Source organism: Manis pentadactyla, chromosome 7 (assembly GCF_030020395.1).
Source record: "Manis pentadactyla isolate mManPen7 chromosome 7, mManPen7.hap1, whole genome shotgun sequence".
Lineage (NCBI taxonomy): Eukaryota > Metazoa > Chordata > Mammalia > Pholidota > Manidae > Manis > Manis pentadactyla.
This window is the reverse complement of record NC_080025.1, coordinates 25111051-25129144: the sequence shown is the minus strand read 5'-3', so window position 1 is coordinate 25129144 and position 18094 is coordinate 25111051. Positions and strand designations below refer to the sequence as shown.

Here is an 18094-nt window from a genome sequence, read left to right as displayed (position 1 = left end):
CTTTTTCTAGTTTAGTTAATTGTGAGTTTAGACTGTTCATATGGGATTGTTCTTCTTTCCTGAGGTAGGCCTGTATTGCAATATACTTCCCTGTTAGCACAGCCTTCGCTGTGTCCCACAGATTTTGCGGTGTTGAATTACTGTTGTCATTTGTCTCCATATATTGCTTGATCTCTGTTTTTATTTGGTCATTGATCCATTGGTTATTTAGGAGCATGTTGTTAAGCCTTCATATTGTTGTGGGCTTTTTTGTTTTCTTTGCATTATTTGTTTCTGGTTTCATACCTTTGTGGTCTGAAAGCTTGTCGGCACAAATTCAATCCTTCTGAATTTACTGAGGGTCTTTTTGTGGCCTAGTATGTGATCTACTCTGGAAAATGTTCCATATGCACTTGAAAAGAATGTGTATCCTGCTGCTTTTGGGTGGAGTGTGCTGTAGATGTCTGTTAGGTCCATCTGTTCTAATGTGTTGTTCAGTGCCTCTGTCTCCTTACTTATTTTCTGTCTGGTTGATCTGTCCTTTGGAGTGAATGATGGGTTAAAGTCTCCTAAAGTGAATGCATTGCATTCTGTTTCTCTCTTTAATTCTGTTAGTGTTTGTTTCACATATGTTGGTGTTCCTGTATTGGGTGCATAGATATTTATAATGATTATATCCTCTTGTTGGACTGACCCCTTTATCATTATATAATGTCCTCCTTTGTCTCTTGTTACTTTCTCTGTTTTGACACCTATTTTGTCTGATACAAGTATTACTACTCCTGCTTTTTTCTCCCTATTATTTGCCTGAAATATCTTTTTCCATCCCTTCACTTTTAGCCTGTGTGTGTTTTTGTGTTTGAACTGAGTCTCTTCTAGGCAGCATATAGATGGGTCTTGTTTTTTTATCCATTCTGTAGCTCTGTGTCTTTTGATTGGTGCATTCAGTCCATTTACTTTTAGGGTGATTATTGATAGATGTCTTCTTGTTGCCATTGCAGACTGTAGATTTGTGGTTGCTGAAGATTCAAGGGCAGCTTCTTTCCTATCTAACAGTCTAACTTAACTCACTTATTACGCTGTTTCAAACACAATCTAAAGGTTCTTTTTATTTCTCCCATCTTCTCCCTCCTTCACTTTGTATATATTAGGTGTCATATTGTGTACTCATTGTGTATCCCTTTACTGACTTTGTGGGTGATTGGTTTAATTTTGTATTTACTTAGTAATTAATTGGTGTACTTATGTTACTGTGGTTTTATTTTTTCTGGTGACAGCTATTTAGCCTTAGGAGCAGTTCCATCTAGAGCAGTCCCTTTAAAATACACTGTAGAGATGGTTCGTGGGAGGTGAATTCCCTCAACTTTTGTATATCTGGAAATTGTTTAATCCCTGCTTCAAATTTAAATGACAATCTTTTTTTTTATTTTTTTATTTTTTATTTATTTATTTTTATTTATTTTTATTGAAGGGTAGTTGACACACAGTATTACATTACATTAGTTTCAGGTGTACAACACAGTGATTCAACATTTATATACATGATAATTCTAGGTACCAGCTATCACCATACCAAGTTGTTACAATATTTTGACTATATTCCTTATGCTATACATTACATCCCGGTTACTTATTTATTTTACAATTGGAAGTGTGTTTATATATATATATATATATATATATATATATATATATATATATATATATATATTTGTGTGTGTGTGTGTGAGGGCATCTCTCATATTTATTGATCAAATAGTTGTTAACAACAATAAAATTCTGTATGGGGGAGTCAATACTCAATGCACAATCATTAATCCACCCCAAGCCTAATTTTCGTCAGTCTCCAATCTTCTGATGCATAATGAACAAGTTCTTACATGGAGTACAAATTCTTACATAGTGAATAAGTTACCTGGTGAATGGTGCAAGGGCAGTCATCACAGAAGCTTTCGGTTTTGTTCATGCATTATGAACTATAAATAGTCAGTTCAAATATGAATATTCATTTGATTTTTAAACTTGATTTATATGTGGATACCACATTTCTCTCTTTATTATTATTATTTTTAATAAAATGCTGAAGTGGTAGGTAGATACGAGATAAAGGTAGAAAACAGAGTTTAGTGTTGTAAGAGAGCAAATGTAGATGATCAGGTGTGTGCCTGTAGACTATATGTTAATCTGAGCTAGACAAGGGCAATAAACATCCATGTATGCAGAAGATTTCTCTCAGAACATGAGGGGGGAGGTTCTAAGCCTCACCTCTGCTGCTCCCCATTTTCTCACCAGATGGCCCCCTGAGACTGTGCCTGTCTTAGGTTGTTCCTCCCTTGAGGAATCTTACCCGTCTCTGGCTAACCAGTCATCTTCTGGGGCCATACAGGGAAATGTAAAGTTGGTAAGTGAGAGAGAAGCCTTATTGTTTGAAAAGGTTAGCTTTTTACTTCTTTGCATATTTATGCCCTGTGGCTTCTATGCCCAGCATTTGTTAAATGACAATCTTACCAGGTAGAGTTATCTTGGTTTGAGACCCTTCTGCTTCATTGCATTAAATATATTATGCCAGTCCCTTCTGGCCTGTAAGGTTTCTGTTGAGAAGTCTGATGATAGCCTGATGGGTTTTCCTTCGTAAGTGATCTTTTTTCTCTCTCTAGCTGCTTTTAAAGTCTGTCCTTCTCCTTGAACTTTGCCGTTTTAATTACTATATGTCTTGGTGTTGTCTTCCTTGGGTCCCTCTTGTTGGGGGATCTGTGCACCTCCGTGGCCCAAGAGACTATCTCCTTCCCCAGATTGGGGAAGTTTTCAACAATTACCTCCTTAAAGACACTTTCTATCCCTTTTTCTCTCTCTTCTTCTTCTGGTACCCCTATAATGTGAATATTGTTCTGTTTGGACTAGTCACACAGTTCTCTCAATATTCTTTCATTCTTAGAGATCCTTTTTTCTCTCTGTGCCTCAGCTTCTTTGTGTTCCTCTTCTCTAATTTCTATTTCATTTATCGTCTCCTCCACCATATCTAATCTGCTTTTAAAACCTTCCATTGTATGTTTCATTTCTGATACTGTGCTCTGTATTGATTGGATCTTCGACCGGAATTAATTCCTGAGGTCTTGAATATTTTTCTGTACCTCCATGAGCATGTTAATGATTTTTATTTTGAAATCTCTTTCAGGAAGATTCGTGAGGTCGATTTCATTTAAATCTTTCTCTGGTGTATTCATGATTTTGCTTTGAACCAGGTTCCTTTGACATTTCATATTTCTATGTGGCGCCCTCTAGTGCACAGAAGCTCTGCTCTCTGGAGCTGCTCAGCCCCTGGAGTGATGTCTGGGGGAAGGGAAAGAGGTGTTTTCTGATTCCTGGCTGCTATGCCTGTCTCCACTGCCAGAACCAGTAGGCTGAGCACACAGGTGTAAGCCTCTATGCTTTGTGTTTTTATCTACTGTAGGCAGGGCTTCCCTCTGTTGGCCTAACACCAGGGTAGGGTTTGCCGGTTTGTGAGCAGGTGGGGCTGGTCTGGAAGAAGGTGCAGCAGGCTGTGTATCATGGAGGAGGTCCTTGGATCTGCATAACAAGCCAGGAGGCTGGAGCACCTGAAGATTGTGAAAGTTCCCAACCTGCTGGGCAGAGTGCACCCAGACAATTTTGTCTACCTGTCCTTTCTCCTGAGCAGTAAGCTCTGTGCAATCCTTGCCCCTTTAGCAGCCTTCTCACTTTTAGGAAGTCTCTCAGATTGCCTGCCTTTCTTTTGTCCCAGAGCAGCCGGATATGGATCTCTGCTTTCCACAAGAGGTTGGAATCTTAGTCTCTCCAGGTATTCTGCCTGTCTTAGCTTTCCAACCCCCACAATCATGAGAGCACATTGAAATATAGGTTTTTGCTCCAGAGCAGATCTCCAGAGCTTGGTATTCAGCAGTCCCGGGCTTCCACCCCCTTCCCACTCCGTTTCTCTTCCTCCCACAGGTGAGCTGGGGTGGGGGAAGGGCTTGGGCCCCCCGGACCATGGCTTCAGTACGTTACCCTGTTCCATGAGGTTTATTCTTTTCTCCAGGTGTATGCAGTCTGGTGAAGCCCTCTTTCCTGTTGCTCTTTCAGGATTAGTTTTATTAATTAAATTTCTATTGTATGTGGTTTTAGGAGGAAGCTTCTGTCTCATCTCATGCCATCTTCCCCTTCACTTTTATTTATTTATTTATTTATTAATCAATCAATTAATTAATTATTTTGGTATCGTTAATGTCCGATTACATGAGCAACATTATGGTTACTAGACCCCCCTCATCAAGTCCCCACCACATACCCCATTACAGTCACTGTCCATCAGCTTAGTAAGATGCTGTAGAATCACTACTTGTCTTCTCTGGGTTGCACAGCCCTCCCTATGCCCCCCCTACCTTATACATGCTAATCGTAAGGTCCCCTTTCTTTTTCCCCACCCTTATCCCTCCCTTCCCACCGTCCTCCCCAGTCCCTTTCCCTTTCGTAACTGTTAGTCCTTTCTTGGGTTCTGTGATTCTGCTGCTGTTTTGTTCCATCAGTTTTTCCTTTATTCTTTATATTCCACATATGAGTGAAATCATTAGGTACTTGTCTTTCTCCACCTGGCTTATTTCACTGAGCATAATACCCTCTAGCTCCATCCATTTTGTTGCAAATGGTAGGATCTGTTTTTTTCTTATGGCTGAGTAATATTCCATTGTGTATATGTACCACATCTTCTTTATCCATTCATCTACTGATGGACACTTAGGTTGCTTCCATTTCTTGGCTGTTGTAAATAGTGCTGAGATAAACATAGGGGTGCATCCGTCTTTTTGAAACCGGGCTCCTGCATTCTTAGGGTAAATTCCTAGGAGTGGAATTCTGGGGTCAAATGGTATTTCTATTTTGAGTTTTTTGAGGAACCTCCATACTGCTTTCCATAATGGTTGAACTAATTTACATTCCCACCAGCACTGTAGGAGGGTTCCCCTTTCTCCACATCCTCGCCAACATTTTTCCCCACTTAAAAAAAATTTTTTTTACATATTTACTGATGTAAAATTAACAAGTACAATTGTATGTATTTAAGATGTACAATGTGATATTTTGATATATGTATACATTGTGAAATTATTTTCATAATCAAGCCAGTTAACATATCCAACTTACATAGTTTCCTTTTCTTGTGATGAAAACACTTTAGATCTACTCTCAGCAAATTTCAAATACACAATGCAGTGTTATTAACTATAATCACCATGTTGTATATTTAATCTGCAGGATTTACTCATCCTGCATGACTGAAGCTTTGTACTCTTTGACCAACATCTTCTCATTTTGTCCATGTCCCAACTCCTGGCAGCCACCATTCTATTCTGTGCTTTTGAGCTTGACTCTTAGATTCTACATATTAGTGAGACTGTATGGTATTTGCCTTTTTATGTGTGACTTTGTTCACTTAGCATAATGCCATTCAGATTTATCCATGTAACAAAAAGCATGATTTCTTTCCTTTTTAAAGCTGAATGATATTCCATTGTATATATACATCACATTTTCTTCATCCATGCATCTGTCACTGAAACGGGCCTCTTGGACACCATCCTGCATAGCTGGGGGTGCCCTTGCCTGCCCTTTGGGAGAAATCAGCTGAGGACATCTGCCTTGGGAACGCTGATGTGGGGAAAGCGAACCTGTTCTTACCTTCTTTGTGTGTCTGCTTTTGGATTTTTTGCTCTGATGGGATGCTGGGACCTCTCTGGACTCTTGGGCTCCCACAAAGTACTCTCACTGGGTGATTGTTAAGAGTTTTTTTTCTCTAGGAAGATGAGGGCTGAAAACATATTCTGCCATCCTGTTGATGTCACTCCATAAGATTAATGTTAGTACGTTATCTCTACTTGCTTGTAGTTTACAGGAAAAGAATGAGAGCAAGAGATGGGGGAGGAAGGGAGAGAGGGAGGGAAAGAAGAAAAGGGAGGGGGAAAAGGCTCAAAGTAGTGCATAAAAGGCCAAATTAAAGAAGTGCTAATTAAATTTGAAGTGGGAAGGCAGAGTTAGGCATGTTTAAACTCAGAGAAAGAAGATAGAAAATATTTCAGGTTATGGAAACAATGCACTTAGAGGCATGAGACTAAATACTTTTGTAGTTCTTTTCAGAGAGTTAGAACTGGAGCTGAACCTTTGAAGGAGAGAAAACTTACAAGAAATACTGAAGAAGTAAATTAGTAAATCTTGACAACTGATTTGAAGTGGAGACTGGATGGGCAATATTAATTTTAAAAAAGTGTCTTTACATACATGCTGGAATGTTTGTTTTGGTGGAGCTCTAAAGATGGCAGAATATGTTGGAGCATCTATACCTTAGTGGTTGAGAGTATGGCTCTGGATTCAGACTGCCCAAGTTCAAATCCTTCAGTGGCATTTATTAATTGTGTTACCTTTGGAAAATTTATACTTTCCATCTGATGTGTTATTTATTCAATGTGGATAAAAATAATACCTATTTCGCTGGCTTGATCTGAGGATTAAGCAGAATAATTTATATAAATCTCTGAGAGTGGTGCCATTATTATGTGACAATTTATATGGGCCTTTACTCAAAGCAGAAATAATAATATTAAGTGGTAGAACAATGAAGTCATTACTGTGAGAAACTATGAGAGTGAAAAATTTGAATCCACTTATTAAAACTATTTTTCATTGTCATTCAACAAAATATTTTTGATCAAAATATTTGATTAAAAATGTGGGTAACCCTACCCAAATGTGATGAAACAGTAAAACCACTAAAAGTGTGGGTCCATTAAATATGTTTTAGAAATTCAAAGTGTTTAATCTTATTCAATTAGGAGTATCTTCCAAATTTGAAATAATTAAAGATATATGGAAAGGTTATACCTCAATTTACTTGAGACCAGGATTTTATATACTACAAGTTGTTAGCAGGAATGCTCACATTTGAATGTTACTCAAAATAAATTATAAATGTATACTTATTTATTTAGCTCTAGAGATCATCAAGAGTACGTGGGAGCAACATTTCCTGGCAAGATGTGTGTTGCCCATTATTCTGCAGGAATTGTTTTGGTATGTAATTATTTGATATTATTAAAAAATGTATACACTTAAAAATTATTCAGCAATATAGCATATTTTTTTTACAGGTTATATTTATATTTCCTTTAGAGATTGCATTTATATTCCATTACTGTTAAAAATGTGAAATGTGTGGAAAGAGTGTTCTCTAGAACAAGTGTCTTGTTTGCAGTTGTTTGAAAGTGCAATAAAAATATCATAAATACAGATGCATTTCTTACTATGTAGAATAGTGCATCAGGAAAAACTACCTGTAAGGAAATTTCTGTAATCCAAATAGGTTTTTGTTTATAGACATAAAATTGGAGAAATAGCCTTACAGATACAGTTTCAAAAATCAAAACAAATGGTCAGTCAAAAAGTATGATATCTTTTGTTTCAAACCTTGAGTGTTAAAAAGAAACTTTTATGTCTATTTCAAATCTTTATAGTACTCACACACACACACACATATATATATATATTATTGATACAGTTTAATTAGATGTATCAGTGAAAGGTGAAGGAATGCCTTAAGCCATTTTCCCGTCCTATTCATCCTTCTTAAAGGCAAGTTTAAGTACTACATAAATTTTTAAATTCCAAAGTAATTTATGTTTTCATATCCTTTTTTAAAAGTACATATAGGAATATATAAGGAAATTCATATGCTCTGGCATCTTCCGTCTCAGGAAGCCATAACCACTATTAATGTTTTGATTGATATGTATCTTCAGCTTTATATCTCCTCCTGTGACTCCCTCCTTCTCTTTTTGCAAAAATGGGATTCTGTAGCACATGATTTTATTTCTGATACTCTTTTAATACAGAATTTATGCATGTACATTAAAATTGTTTTAATTATAGGTATAAAAAGCAAAAATTGATAGTAAAACTCTCTTTTATCCCCTTCATGTACTCCTATTTAAAGTTTATAATTTCTGTTTAAATTTTTCTTGTAGTTATACACTTTTACCCCTACTTTGATTTATAATATATATCCTTTTACCCCTACTTTGATTTTTAAACTTTAGATAATGTTGGTATTATTGTCTTTGAAATATTTAGCCCACTCTCTGTCATTTATATACTTATATGTTATCATTTTAATAATATTTCTTATTATTAAAATACAATTATGTTATATGTACAATATTATATAATCATACATATTAAAATATATACATAATATACTTCATATATCATTACATAACATCATTTAATAATGCTTATATTTTCATTATTTGTATTTTATTATTTAAATAATATCTATCTAAGGCAATGTCCATTGATTATGTGCTGTGAAAAATAAGAGATGTAAAATTGTTGTACACTTCTCATATATTGTCAAGATTTGTAAAATTTATTATTCTATAGAACTTTGATACTTTGTCTATAGCTTGATTTTAAAATAAATAGTACTTTACAGTATTATGAATAATTTAATATTAACTATTGAATAAAGAAATACATTGTTAAGCTAATAAGCTTTGACTTTTGGTCAAAGGAAGATCTTTTAGGCATCAGGGTCTAATGGAAACTTCTAAATTTTTTTTCTAACCTCTTTTACTTCTGTGGGTGAATCCAACTACCACAGAAAATTAACCCATCTTCCTTTTCTTGGAACCCTTTACTATTTTTCTGGAATAAAAAGATAAGGCATTACCACACAGAAGAAGAGTGATGATCTCAGGTTCAGTTCACTAGGAAAATACAACAATTAAAAATTATATACGACTTATAGCTTTAAAGTGTTTAGAGAAAAAAAATGACAAAACCACAAGAAGATAAATCCCCAAGGGTGGTGGGAGATTGTACCACATTTCAGTAACTGATAAAATGATGAGCAAAATGTTTAGTAAACTTGACTTAATGGACATTTATAGACAACAGTACCTTCCACACTGCAGAAGAGACATCGTTTACAAGCACGTAGGGAATGTTTACCAAAACTGACTATTATACTGAGCAGTAAAACAAATCTCAACAAATATCAGATGACTAAAATATGATAGGAAGCATGTTAGAAATAAAATACAACTAAATAACTCACTATTCTTTGAAATTAACAAACCATGAGTCAGAAAATTATAATAGAACTTCAAAAATAATGCTTCATATCAAAACTTATTGAGAACCTTAAGGGCTTATTTTAAAAGAGACTTCATAATTATCTCAAGAAGTTAGAAAAAAGTCTAAAATGGACCAAAAGAACATTGGTGGAAGTAATCAACAGAAGTTCAGAGATTAATGACATGGAAAATAAACTTACTGTGATGTGGTTCCACACATTTTAAAGTCAGTTCTTTGAAATTGATTCTTTGAAAGGACTGGTGTGACTAATTAAGAAAAAAATAAGACAAAAACAAAAGACATCTGTGAGCACTATTAAGAAAGGAAAAAATACGCTACATATATATAAAAGATTATGAGTGGATGACATAATTTGAACATATAGGTTAAATAGACATTCCAGGAATATATAACTTGCCAACAGCAACTCGAGGTGAAATAGGCAACATGAATACCCCTGAAATGTTTCAATCCATAGTTAAAACCTCCCCACAAATAAAAGTCTATTCTCAAATTGGTCAAGTTGTCCCAAATATTTGAGACTTACCTAGAGAACAGGAAAGGAGGTGCACTCTCCAGTTTATCTTATGAGGCTAGCATAGTTTTGATAACAAACCTGAAAAGGATAGTACAAGAAAGATAATTATGGGCAATTTTGCTTTAGAAGATAGAGGCAGAAATCCTAAAGGCACTTTAGTAAACAAAACTCGGCAATACGTAAAAAGAAAATATGTTTTGACTAAGTTGAATTTATTCCAGGAATGCTAGATTGATTTAACATTGGCAATTAATGTAATTGACCACATTGAGAGAATTGGGAAAATTATGTAGTTATCTCAGAAGATGAAAAAAAGAACTTGGTAAAGTTCAAATAAAAGCTCTAAGCCAACTTAGATCTAAAGGAGAATATTCACAATACAAATTTCCGAGAGAGCCGAGACTTTTACTTTCTTTCACTAAAATATCCTGTTTCTAAAACACTGCCTGTCTGCATTAGGAATTCAAAAAGAATACTTAGTATTGAGAATTTGATAGAGGGCATCTCCAAAAATCTCAAACATATCATGTTGAAATTCTGAAAGCACTTAGGGAGAAGATAAGGATGCCCACCATCACCATCTCTATTCGGTTAATACTGATGTTCCTGTACAAGGTAATTTAACAAGGAAAAGGAAAAAAGTTATGATTTGTTATTTTCAAATTATACGAGTAAGTGAATTTACAGGTAAAATATTAGAATTCATGAAAGAGTTTAGCAAGTTTACTGAATACAAAGATCAAAACACAGCAAAACAAAATAAAGTATAATGAATAAGTAAAATATATTTATAAATTGGCAACAAACAGAAAACTAAAACCTTAAAAGTAGCATAAAAATCAAGTACAGAAATAAAAAGAGCTATCCAAGGATGTGTCAGACCTTTACATAGAAAATAAAACATTATTAGAGACAGAGCCTAAGATTGTGTATTGGCAGACAATATAAAGATGTTAACTCCCCCAAATTGATCAGATGAGGGAATGCAGCCTCCAGTAAAAATCCTAGCAGGTTTTTCTTGTGTGTGTGTGTAAAGTTGACAGACTAAATCCACATTTTATAAGATGATGCCAATTGTTAAGAACAGGGAAGATAATCTTGAAGAATAACAAAGCAAAGGGACATTGTGTAGTTAATTTCAAAACTTATTATAAAACTTCAGTAATTGAGACAGAGAAAGACCGATAGACCAGTTGAACAAAAGAGAGAGTTCAGAAACAGAAAAATGTACAAGCATATACTTAATTTTTAGAAAGGTGACCCTGTAATATACTCCTCAGTGGGTGGTCTCTTTATCAATGTAACTTTTGTTGCCTCTGGGTGCTCTACAAAATATAAAATGTAGGTGGACTGTACATCTGTATATGTGAAATTAAGCAGTAAAGCCCTGGAAGATTCAAAAAGGAACAGCTTCAGTTTATTAATAATAATAATAATAAGGGAGAAATGTGGGATTCACATATAAATCAAGTATAAAAATCAAATGAATATTCATATCTGACCTGATTGTTTGTAGTTCATAATGCGTGATAAAAACTGAAAGTTTCTGTGATGACTGCCCTTGTACTATTCACCATGTAAGAACTTATTCACTATGTAAGAATTTGTTCACCATGTAAGAACTTGTTCATTGTGCTTCAGAAGATCGGAGACTGATGAGAATTAGGCTTGTGGTGGATTAATGATTGTGCATTGAGTCCCTATACAGAATTTTATTGTTGTTAACTGTTAACAACCATTTGATCAATAAATATGAGAGATGCTCTCTCAAAAAAAAAAAAAAAAAGGAGCAGCTTCATGACTGTGGGGGCAGGGAAAGATTTAAAGTGGACCCAAAAAACATCATAATGGAAAAGTTGGATGAATTGGACCATATCAAATTCTTTTTATGAAAATACTTACAAGACTAAAAAACAAGCCACAGAGTAAGGAAAGTATTTGCAATGCGTAACTGACAATGATTTACAGAATATAGAAAATGCTCCCACAAATCAATAAAAAAGGCTAATGCAGTGGAAAAACAGACAAGATACTTGAATAAGCACTTCACAGAAAAGGATAGCAAAATGGTCATAAATACTGAAATGCAAGTTAAATCTTAATGAAATATTACCTCATGTCTACCAGATGATAACGTAAAAATGATGGGCAAATGTTAGCAAGAATATGGAGTGACTACAACTCTCATATATTGCTCATGGAAGTACACATTGGTATGACTAGTTTAAAAAATTGATAATATCTACCCAAAGTGAACATACACAAATCCAAAGCTCCAACAATTTCAGTTCTATGTACAGAATATGTATGTATGTGCATTAAAAGAACATTCATAGTAGCAGTATTTCTAATAGCACAAAACTGGAAACACCCCAAATGTCCATCAAGAGTACAATGGATAAATAAAATGTGCTATATTTATATAATGTAACATCCAGCAAAAAAAATGTATGAACCACTTACTGCTCCATTCAAACCTGTAGATGAATCTCACAGTCACAATACTGCATGAAAGAAGTCATAACCCCCAAATCTATAAAATATGTTCGACATGATTTTATTTATGGAAAATTAAAAAAACAGTCAAGCTAGTCTATGGTGTTAGAAGCTAGAATAAAGGTTATTATTGGGAATGAGGAGAGAGAAGGGTAGTAACTGCTGAAGGGCATGAAGGAGATTGTGTGCTTATGTGTGTGTAAAGTTCCTGGCAAGAAAAGGCCAGAAGTTACCAGAACCTGGGGAGAATAAGTGTTTGGAAAGGGCCATTTGATAACTGGTGTGTGGCATTTAGTTTAGAAATGCAAGATGCCATCAACCTGTGACAAATGAGTGGGATGGAACTATGGGATCAGGAGTGGTATGTTACCTGAGCAATTGCACAGAGTGGAACTTACTGTTAGTTCTTTAGTCCACAAATCACTATGTAAGCAACATGACTAGTGACCAATTTTCATTTCTTTTAAAATGTGTCCCTGGCTATTCAGTTCACACACAGAGTAAAAACTGTAGTGTGATGCCCCCTGTTTCTCAATGATGACCTTATGTGATGTTTTACAAAAATGGAAGGTTGAAAGAGGGAACTGGTCAACAAAAAAGTACAGAAAAGAAGTGAAAAGTCATATTGCTGGAAGCGAAATTCAAATAACTAAAATCATAGAAGAAAAAGCTTCCTGTGGGAGCGTTGACACTGCTGCCATTTGAGAGACTCTAGATATGCAGGCAGAGGAACTCAGAGGCAATGCACGCAAGTGAGAAGAGTGTTCATGCCAAAAAGGATGAGGATGGTCCAGAGGAAGAGGTGCCCGCAGATGACTTCATTGCGTTTACAGGAATTCTCAGAGACACTTCATGACATTGAAAGGGCAAAGGGTAAAATGTTAGAAGTTGATCCAGATTTAGGCCAGTTTGTTAGGGCATAGAAAAGATGTTTGCTCCATACTGTAAGAGGTCTTCCTTCAGATCCTGCCCTTTTCTTTCCCCTCTATCATAGGCAATCATTTTAGAGTCTTTGATTTAGCCTTCTACTGCTGTTTTTTTCAAATACATTGCAAATATGTCTAAAATTATGATCCCTCACTTTTCTCTTTGTAAGTTGTTATACTGTCCATATTGTTCTGCAACTTTGCATTTTAAACTTAAGAATATGGCCTGGATATTTCTTCAGACAGTATACAGTTATCTTTCTCTTTCACTTGTGTGTATTCTACATGTCCCTCCCATTTAGGCATGCTCTGTTATATGCATATTATATGTCAGTGTTCTAGCAGGAAAGGGATGGCACATCTACTTAATATTTTTAGGAGAGGTTAATGAAATGTTTTCAGGATATAACATATTAAAGTTGGGTTATTTTAGGAGAAGCTAATAAGTGGTTTACTAAGTTATAGGCATAATGTAGGGATGTACATGGTAAAGTATAGGTCTATGGGGCTTGTAACATCAACAACCCGTTACCACCACCACCACCCTGAAAGGACAAAGTCAAGGAGGCTGACTGGAGATCAGAGAGCTATGTGGAGGGGTCTGCTTGACAGGAGCTGAGAACTGTGTTGAAGGATAGAGCCATTTGATAGGGAGGTGAGCATCTGATATTTTACTCTCCTTCCTCCCAGTTGTTCTCTGTTGTGAAAACCTAGTGGACCAGAAAGCATTGATGTAGTTCATACTGCCTAGTGTTCCATGGCACAGAGCAGTATGGAGAAGGGTAGAGACTGCATCTGGAAGGATAAACAGAGGTATTTCGTACAGCCCACTCATTTTGACTTTCACCTCTTCTTTACCCAGGTGAAAAATTATAAACCCTAACATAGTCCATCAGCAGCATAATTATTAATTTAGTTATATTCCCTCCTCAAACCAAAAAGTTAGCTACCACCAATGTTTTTTATAGAAGATAGTAGGAGAGAAAAAAAAAGAGAATAACATAAAATATTGTTGATTTGATCCCCACTTCTGTCTCTGGCTGAGAATAAGCATTGCTAATTCTTCCATCCACTTTCTGTGCTCCTCTTACCTTATATTGGCACCTTAAGTTGATAAAGTTATTACTTGTTGACCTTTCCTTCATTCCTAAGTGTCCATAGTAGGTGAACGGGTAAAGAAAATGTGGTGCATATATACAATGGAATATGACAGTCATAAAAAAGAATGAGATCTTGCCATTCACAACAACATGGGTGGAACTTGAGGGTATTATGCTAAGTGAAATAAATCAGACAGAAAAAGCCAAATACCATGTGATTTTTCTTATTTGTGGAATCTAGAAAACAACACACACAAACAAAAATAAACTCATAAACACAAAGAATGGACTGGTGGTTGCCATGGTGGAGAGGTGAGGGGAATGGGCAAAATAGGTGAAGGGGATTTAGAGATACCAACTTCCAATTATAAAATAAATTAGGGGTTGAAAGTACACCATAGGGAATACAGTCAGTAATATTGTAATATCTCTGCATGTTGACAGATGGTAACTACACTTCTTATGATGAGCATTTTGTGATGTATATAATTGTTGAATCACTATTTTTTATACCACAAGCCAAAAAAATATTGTGTATCAACTACATTTCAATAAAAAAGAAAAAATATTTCATTTCTGGGATAGCCAAAACTGTAATTAAGTCTTGGTTTGGTGACATGGAGCTTAGCATAAGTGACTCCATTTGGGGACTGTTGTCTTGTTTTTAACACTTTTCCATTCTAATGCCTTTATTTTTTCTTGCCTGATTGCCCTGGCTAGGATTTCCAGTACTGTGTTTAATTGAAGTGGTAAAAGTGGGCATCCTTGTCTTTTTCCTTATCTTGGAGGAAAAGCTTTAAACCTTTCACCATTGAATATGATGTTAGGTGTGGGCTTGTCATATGTGGCTTTTATTATTTTTAGATACAATCCTTCTATACTTGCTGAGTTTTCATCATGAATGGATTTGAATTTTCTCAGATTTTTTGTACCTGTTACGGTAGTCATTTGACTTTTATTCTATTAATGTGATGTATCATATTTGTTAATTTGTGTATGTTGAACCATCCTTGCATTCCAGTGATAAATCCCACTTGTTCATGGTGAATGATTCTTTGGTTGCTGGTAAATTTGGTTTGAGAATTTTTGCATCTGTGTTCATCAGGGACATTGGCCTGTAGTTTTCTTTTCTTGTACTGTCCTTTTCTGACTTTGGTATTGGGTAATGATGGCTTCACATGAGTTTGGGGATGTTTTTTCCTCTTCAAATTTTTGGAAGACTTTGAGAAGGACTGATGTTAACTCTTTAAATGTTTGGTAAAATTTACCAATGATACCCTCAAGTCCTGGACTTTTTTCTTTGCAAGATTTTTGATTATTTTTACAAGTAGTTGGTCTGTCCAGATTTTCCACTTTCCTTGTTCAGTCTTAGTAGATTGTATATTTCTAAGAAGTTTTCCATTTCTTCTAGATCATCTAGATTTTTGGCATATAGTGGTTCATCATTGCCTCTTATGATTTTTAGTATTTTTGTGGTATAAATTCTAATGTCTTCTCTTTCATTTATAATTTTGTTGATTTGGAGTGTCTTTCCTTTCCTTGATTACTCTAGCTAAAGGTGTGTCTATTTTTTAATTTTTTCAAAGAACAAACTCTTAGTTTTGATAAGATTTTCTTCTGTTTTACTGTTCTGTTTCTGCTCCAATCTTTATTATTTCCTTCCTTGTGCTAAACTTGGGTTCAGTCTGTTCTTGTTCTAGTTCCTTGAGGTATAGCATTAGCTTGTTTATTTGAGATCTTCCTTGTGTCTTAATGTAGGGGGTCATTACTATGAACTTCCCTCTTAGAACTAGTTTTGCTGCATCCTGTAAGTTTTGGTATGTTGTGTTTCCATTTTTATTTGTCCCAAGATACTTTTTAATTTCCCCTTTGATCCATTGGTTGTTCAAGAGAGTATTTAGTATTTGTGATTTTTTTCTAGTTTTCCTCCTGCTAATGATTTCTGTTTCATACTACTGTGGTCAGAGAAGATACTTGGCATGATTTCAATCTTCTTTAATTTGCTAAGACTTATTTTCTTACACTTAACATATGATCTATCCTAGAAAATGGTTCATGAGTAGTCTGCTGGCGTGAGAATGTTCTGTATATATCTCTTAGGTCCATTTGGTCTATAGTGTCCAAATCTGCTGTTTCCTTATTGATCCATTGTTGAGTGTGAGGTATTAAAGTCACCTATTATTATTATTATTATTATTGCATTGCTGTTTATCTTTTTAGCTATATTAATTTTTGCTTTATATAGTTAGGTGCTCTAATGTTTGCATAAATATTTACAACTATTATATCTTCTAGAAGGATTGACCCTTTATTATTATTATGTAATAACCTTTTCTCTTCTACCATTTTTAGCTTAAAGTCACTTTTGTCTTTTTTTATAGTATAACCATCCCTGTCTTTTTTTCTTATTACCATTTGCTTGAAGTATCTTTTTCCATACCTTCACTCTCCATCTGTGTGTGTCTTTACAGCTAAGTGATTCTTTTGTAGACAGCATATCATTGAATCTCATTTTTTATCCATTCAGGCATTCTGTTTTGATTGAAGAATTTAATCTATTAATGTTTAAAATAATTATTGATAGGTAAGGATTTACTGTTGCCATCTTGTTTTGCTGTTTTGTAGATCCATTGTTCCTTCTTATCCTGCTGTCTTTTTTTGTGTTTTGTTGTCATGGTATCAGTATGCTTTGACTTCATTTTCATATTCTTTTGTATAATTACTACAAGTTTTTCCCTTGTAAGTACCAAAGGGCTACATATAGTATCTAAAAACGATCACACCCTACTTTAAACTGATAACAGCTTAACTTTGATAGTATTCATGAACTTTACACATTTGCTTCCCCTACCTGTCAAATTTTATGTCATTAATATTATACTTTACACATTTATAATATTGTATATCCAATAACATACTTTTTAGTTATGGTTATTTTTAATGAAGTTGTTTTTTAACTTTTAAACTAGAGCTGTTAGTGATTATGCACCACCTTTATCATATTAGAGAATCTGACTTTGACTATATATTTACTATTACCAGTGAGTTTTACACTATCTTTATATATTTTTATAATATTGATTAACGTCCTTTTATTTCCACTCTAAGAACTCCCTTTAGGATTTCTTGTAAGTCAGGTCTAGTGATGATGAACTCTCTCAGCTTTTGTTTGTTTGGGAAAGTCTTGATTGCTCCTTCATTTCTGAAGGACAGCTTGGCCAAGTGTAAGGATGTTTTTGGTTGACAGTTTTTTCTTTCAATATTTTGAATATATCACCCCATTTTCTCTTGGCCTAGGTATACAGGCCAGGCTTTCTGTTCAGGCAGGGCTGGAACTACACTGAGCAGTAAACAGAACTCTGAGTTAGCTCCCCTGCCCAGGCAGAGTAAGTGGGTTGGCTTTCTGGTTGGGCAGCGCTGGGAACTATATTCAGCAATGGGTGGGCTGTGAATTAGCTTCCCTGCCTGGGAAGAACTGACTCCATGCCCAGAAAAGCTCTTTGTGACCTTGACTGAAGCTGACTACACCCCAAGTTCCTTGGTCAAGCAGTGCCTAGTTTTACTCTATGGACAATCAACTGTGCCTGTCATATTCTCCACTTGACCATTGCTGGACTACATGCTTCCAGGCATAATGACCAGGCTTCTAGTCAGATGGGGCCAGCATCTACCCTCAGCACTGCATAGGGTTATGAATCAGCTCCCCTGTGTGGGTGGTGGTGAGGGATAGACCAGGCTCCAGGGCTGGCAGCGCTCTTTGTTTTAGAACCCAAATCAGGCTCTGTGACCTCATGAGTTCTCTGGTCAGACTGAACCACTGTCTCGACTCTGCAGATGAGCAGAAGTCCTGGTTGGGAGTACTACTTGGGTACTACAAGTGAGAACTTGGTCTGCCAAGATCTGAGTACCAGTTGTTGCAA

General features: G+C 35.4%; 1 protein-coding gene across 2 annotated transcripts in view; it reads left to right on the top strand.

Annotated features, from left to right (window-relative positions):
• The window catches only part of ADAM32 (ADAM metallopeptidase domain 32), a 131499-nt gene that overhangs the window by 13267 nt on the left and 100138 nt on the right, over positions 1–18094 (top strand). For both annotated transcript variants that reach the window (XM_036932172.2, XM_057505182.1), the window contains exon 8: positions 6972–7053. In XM_036932172.2, coding sequence (XP_036788067.2) covers positions 6972–7053 — 82 coding nt within the window. The remainder of the gene's footprint in view (positions 1–6971; positions 7054–18094) is intronic.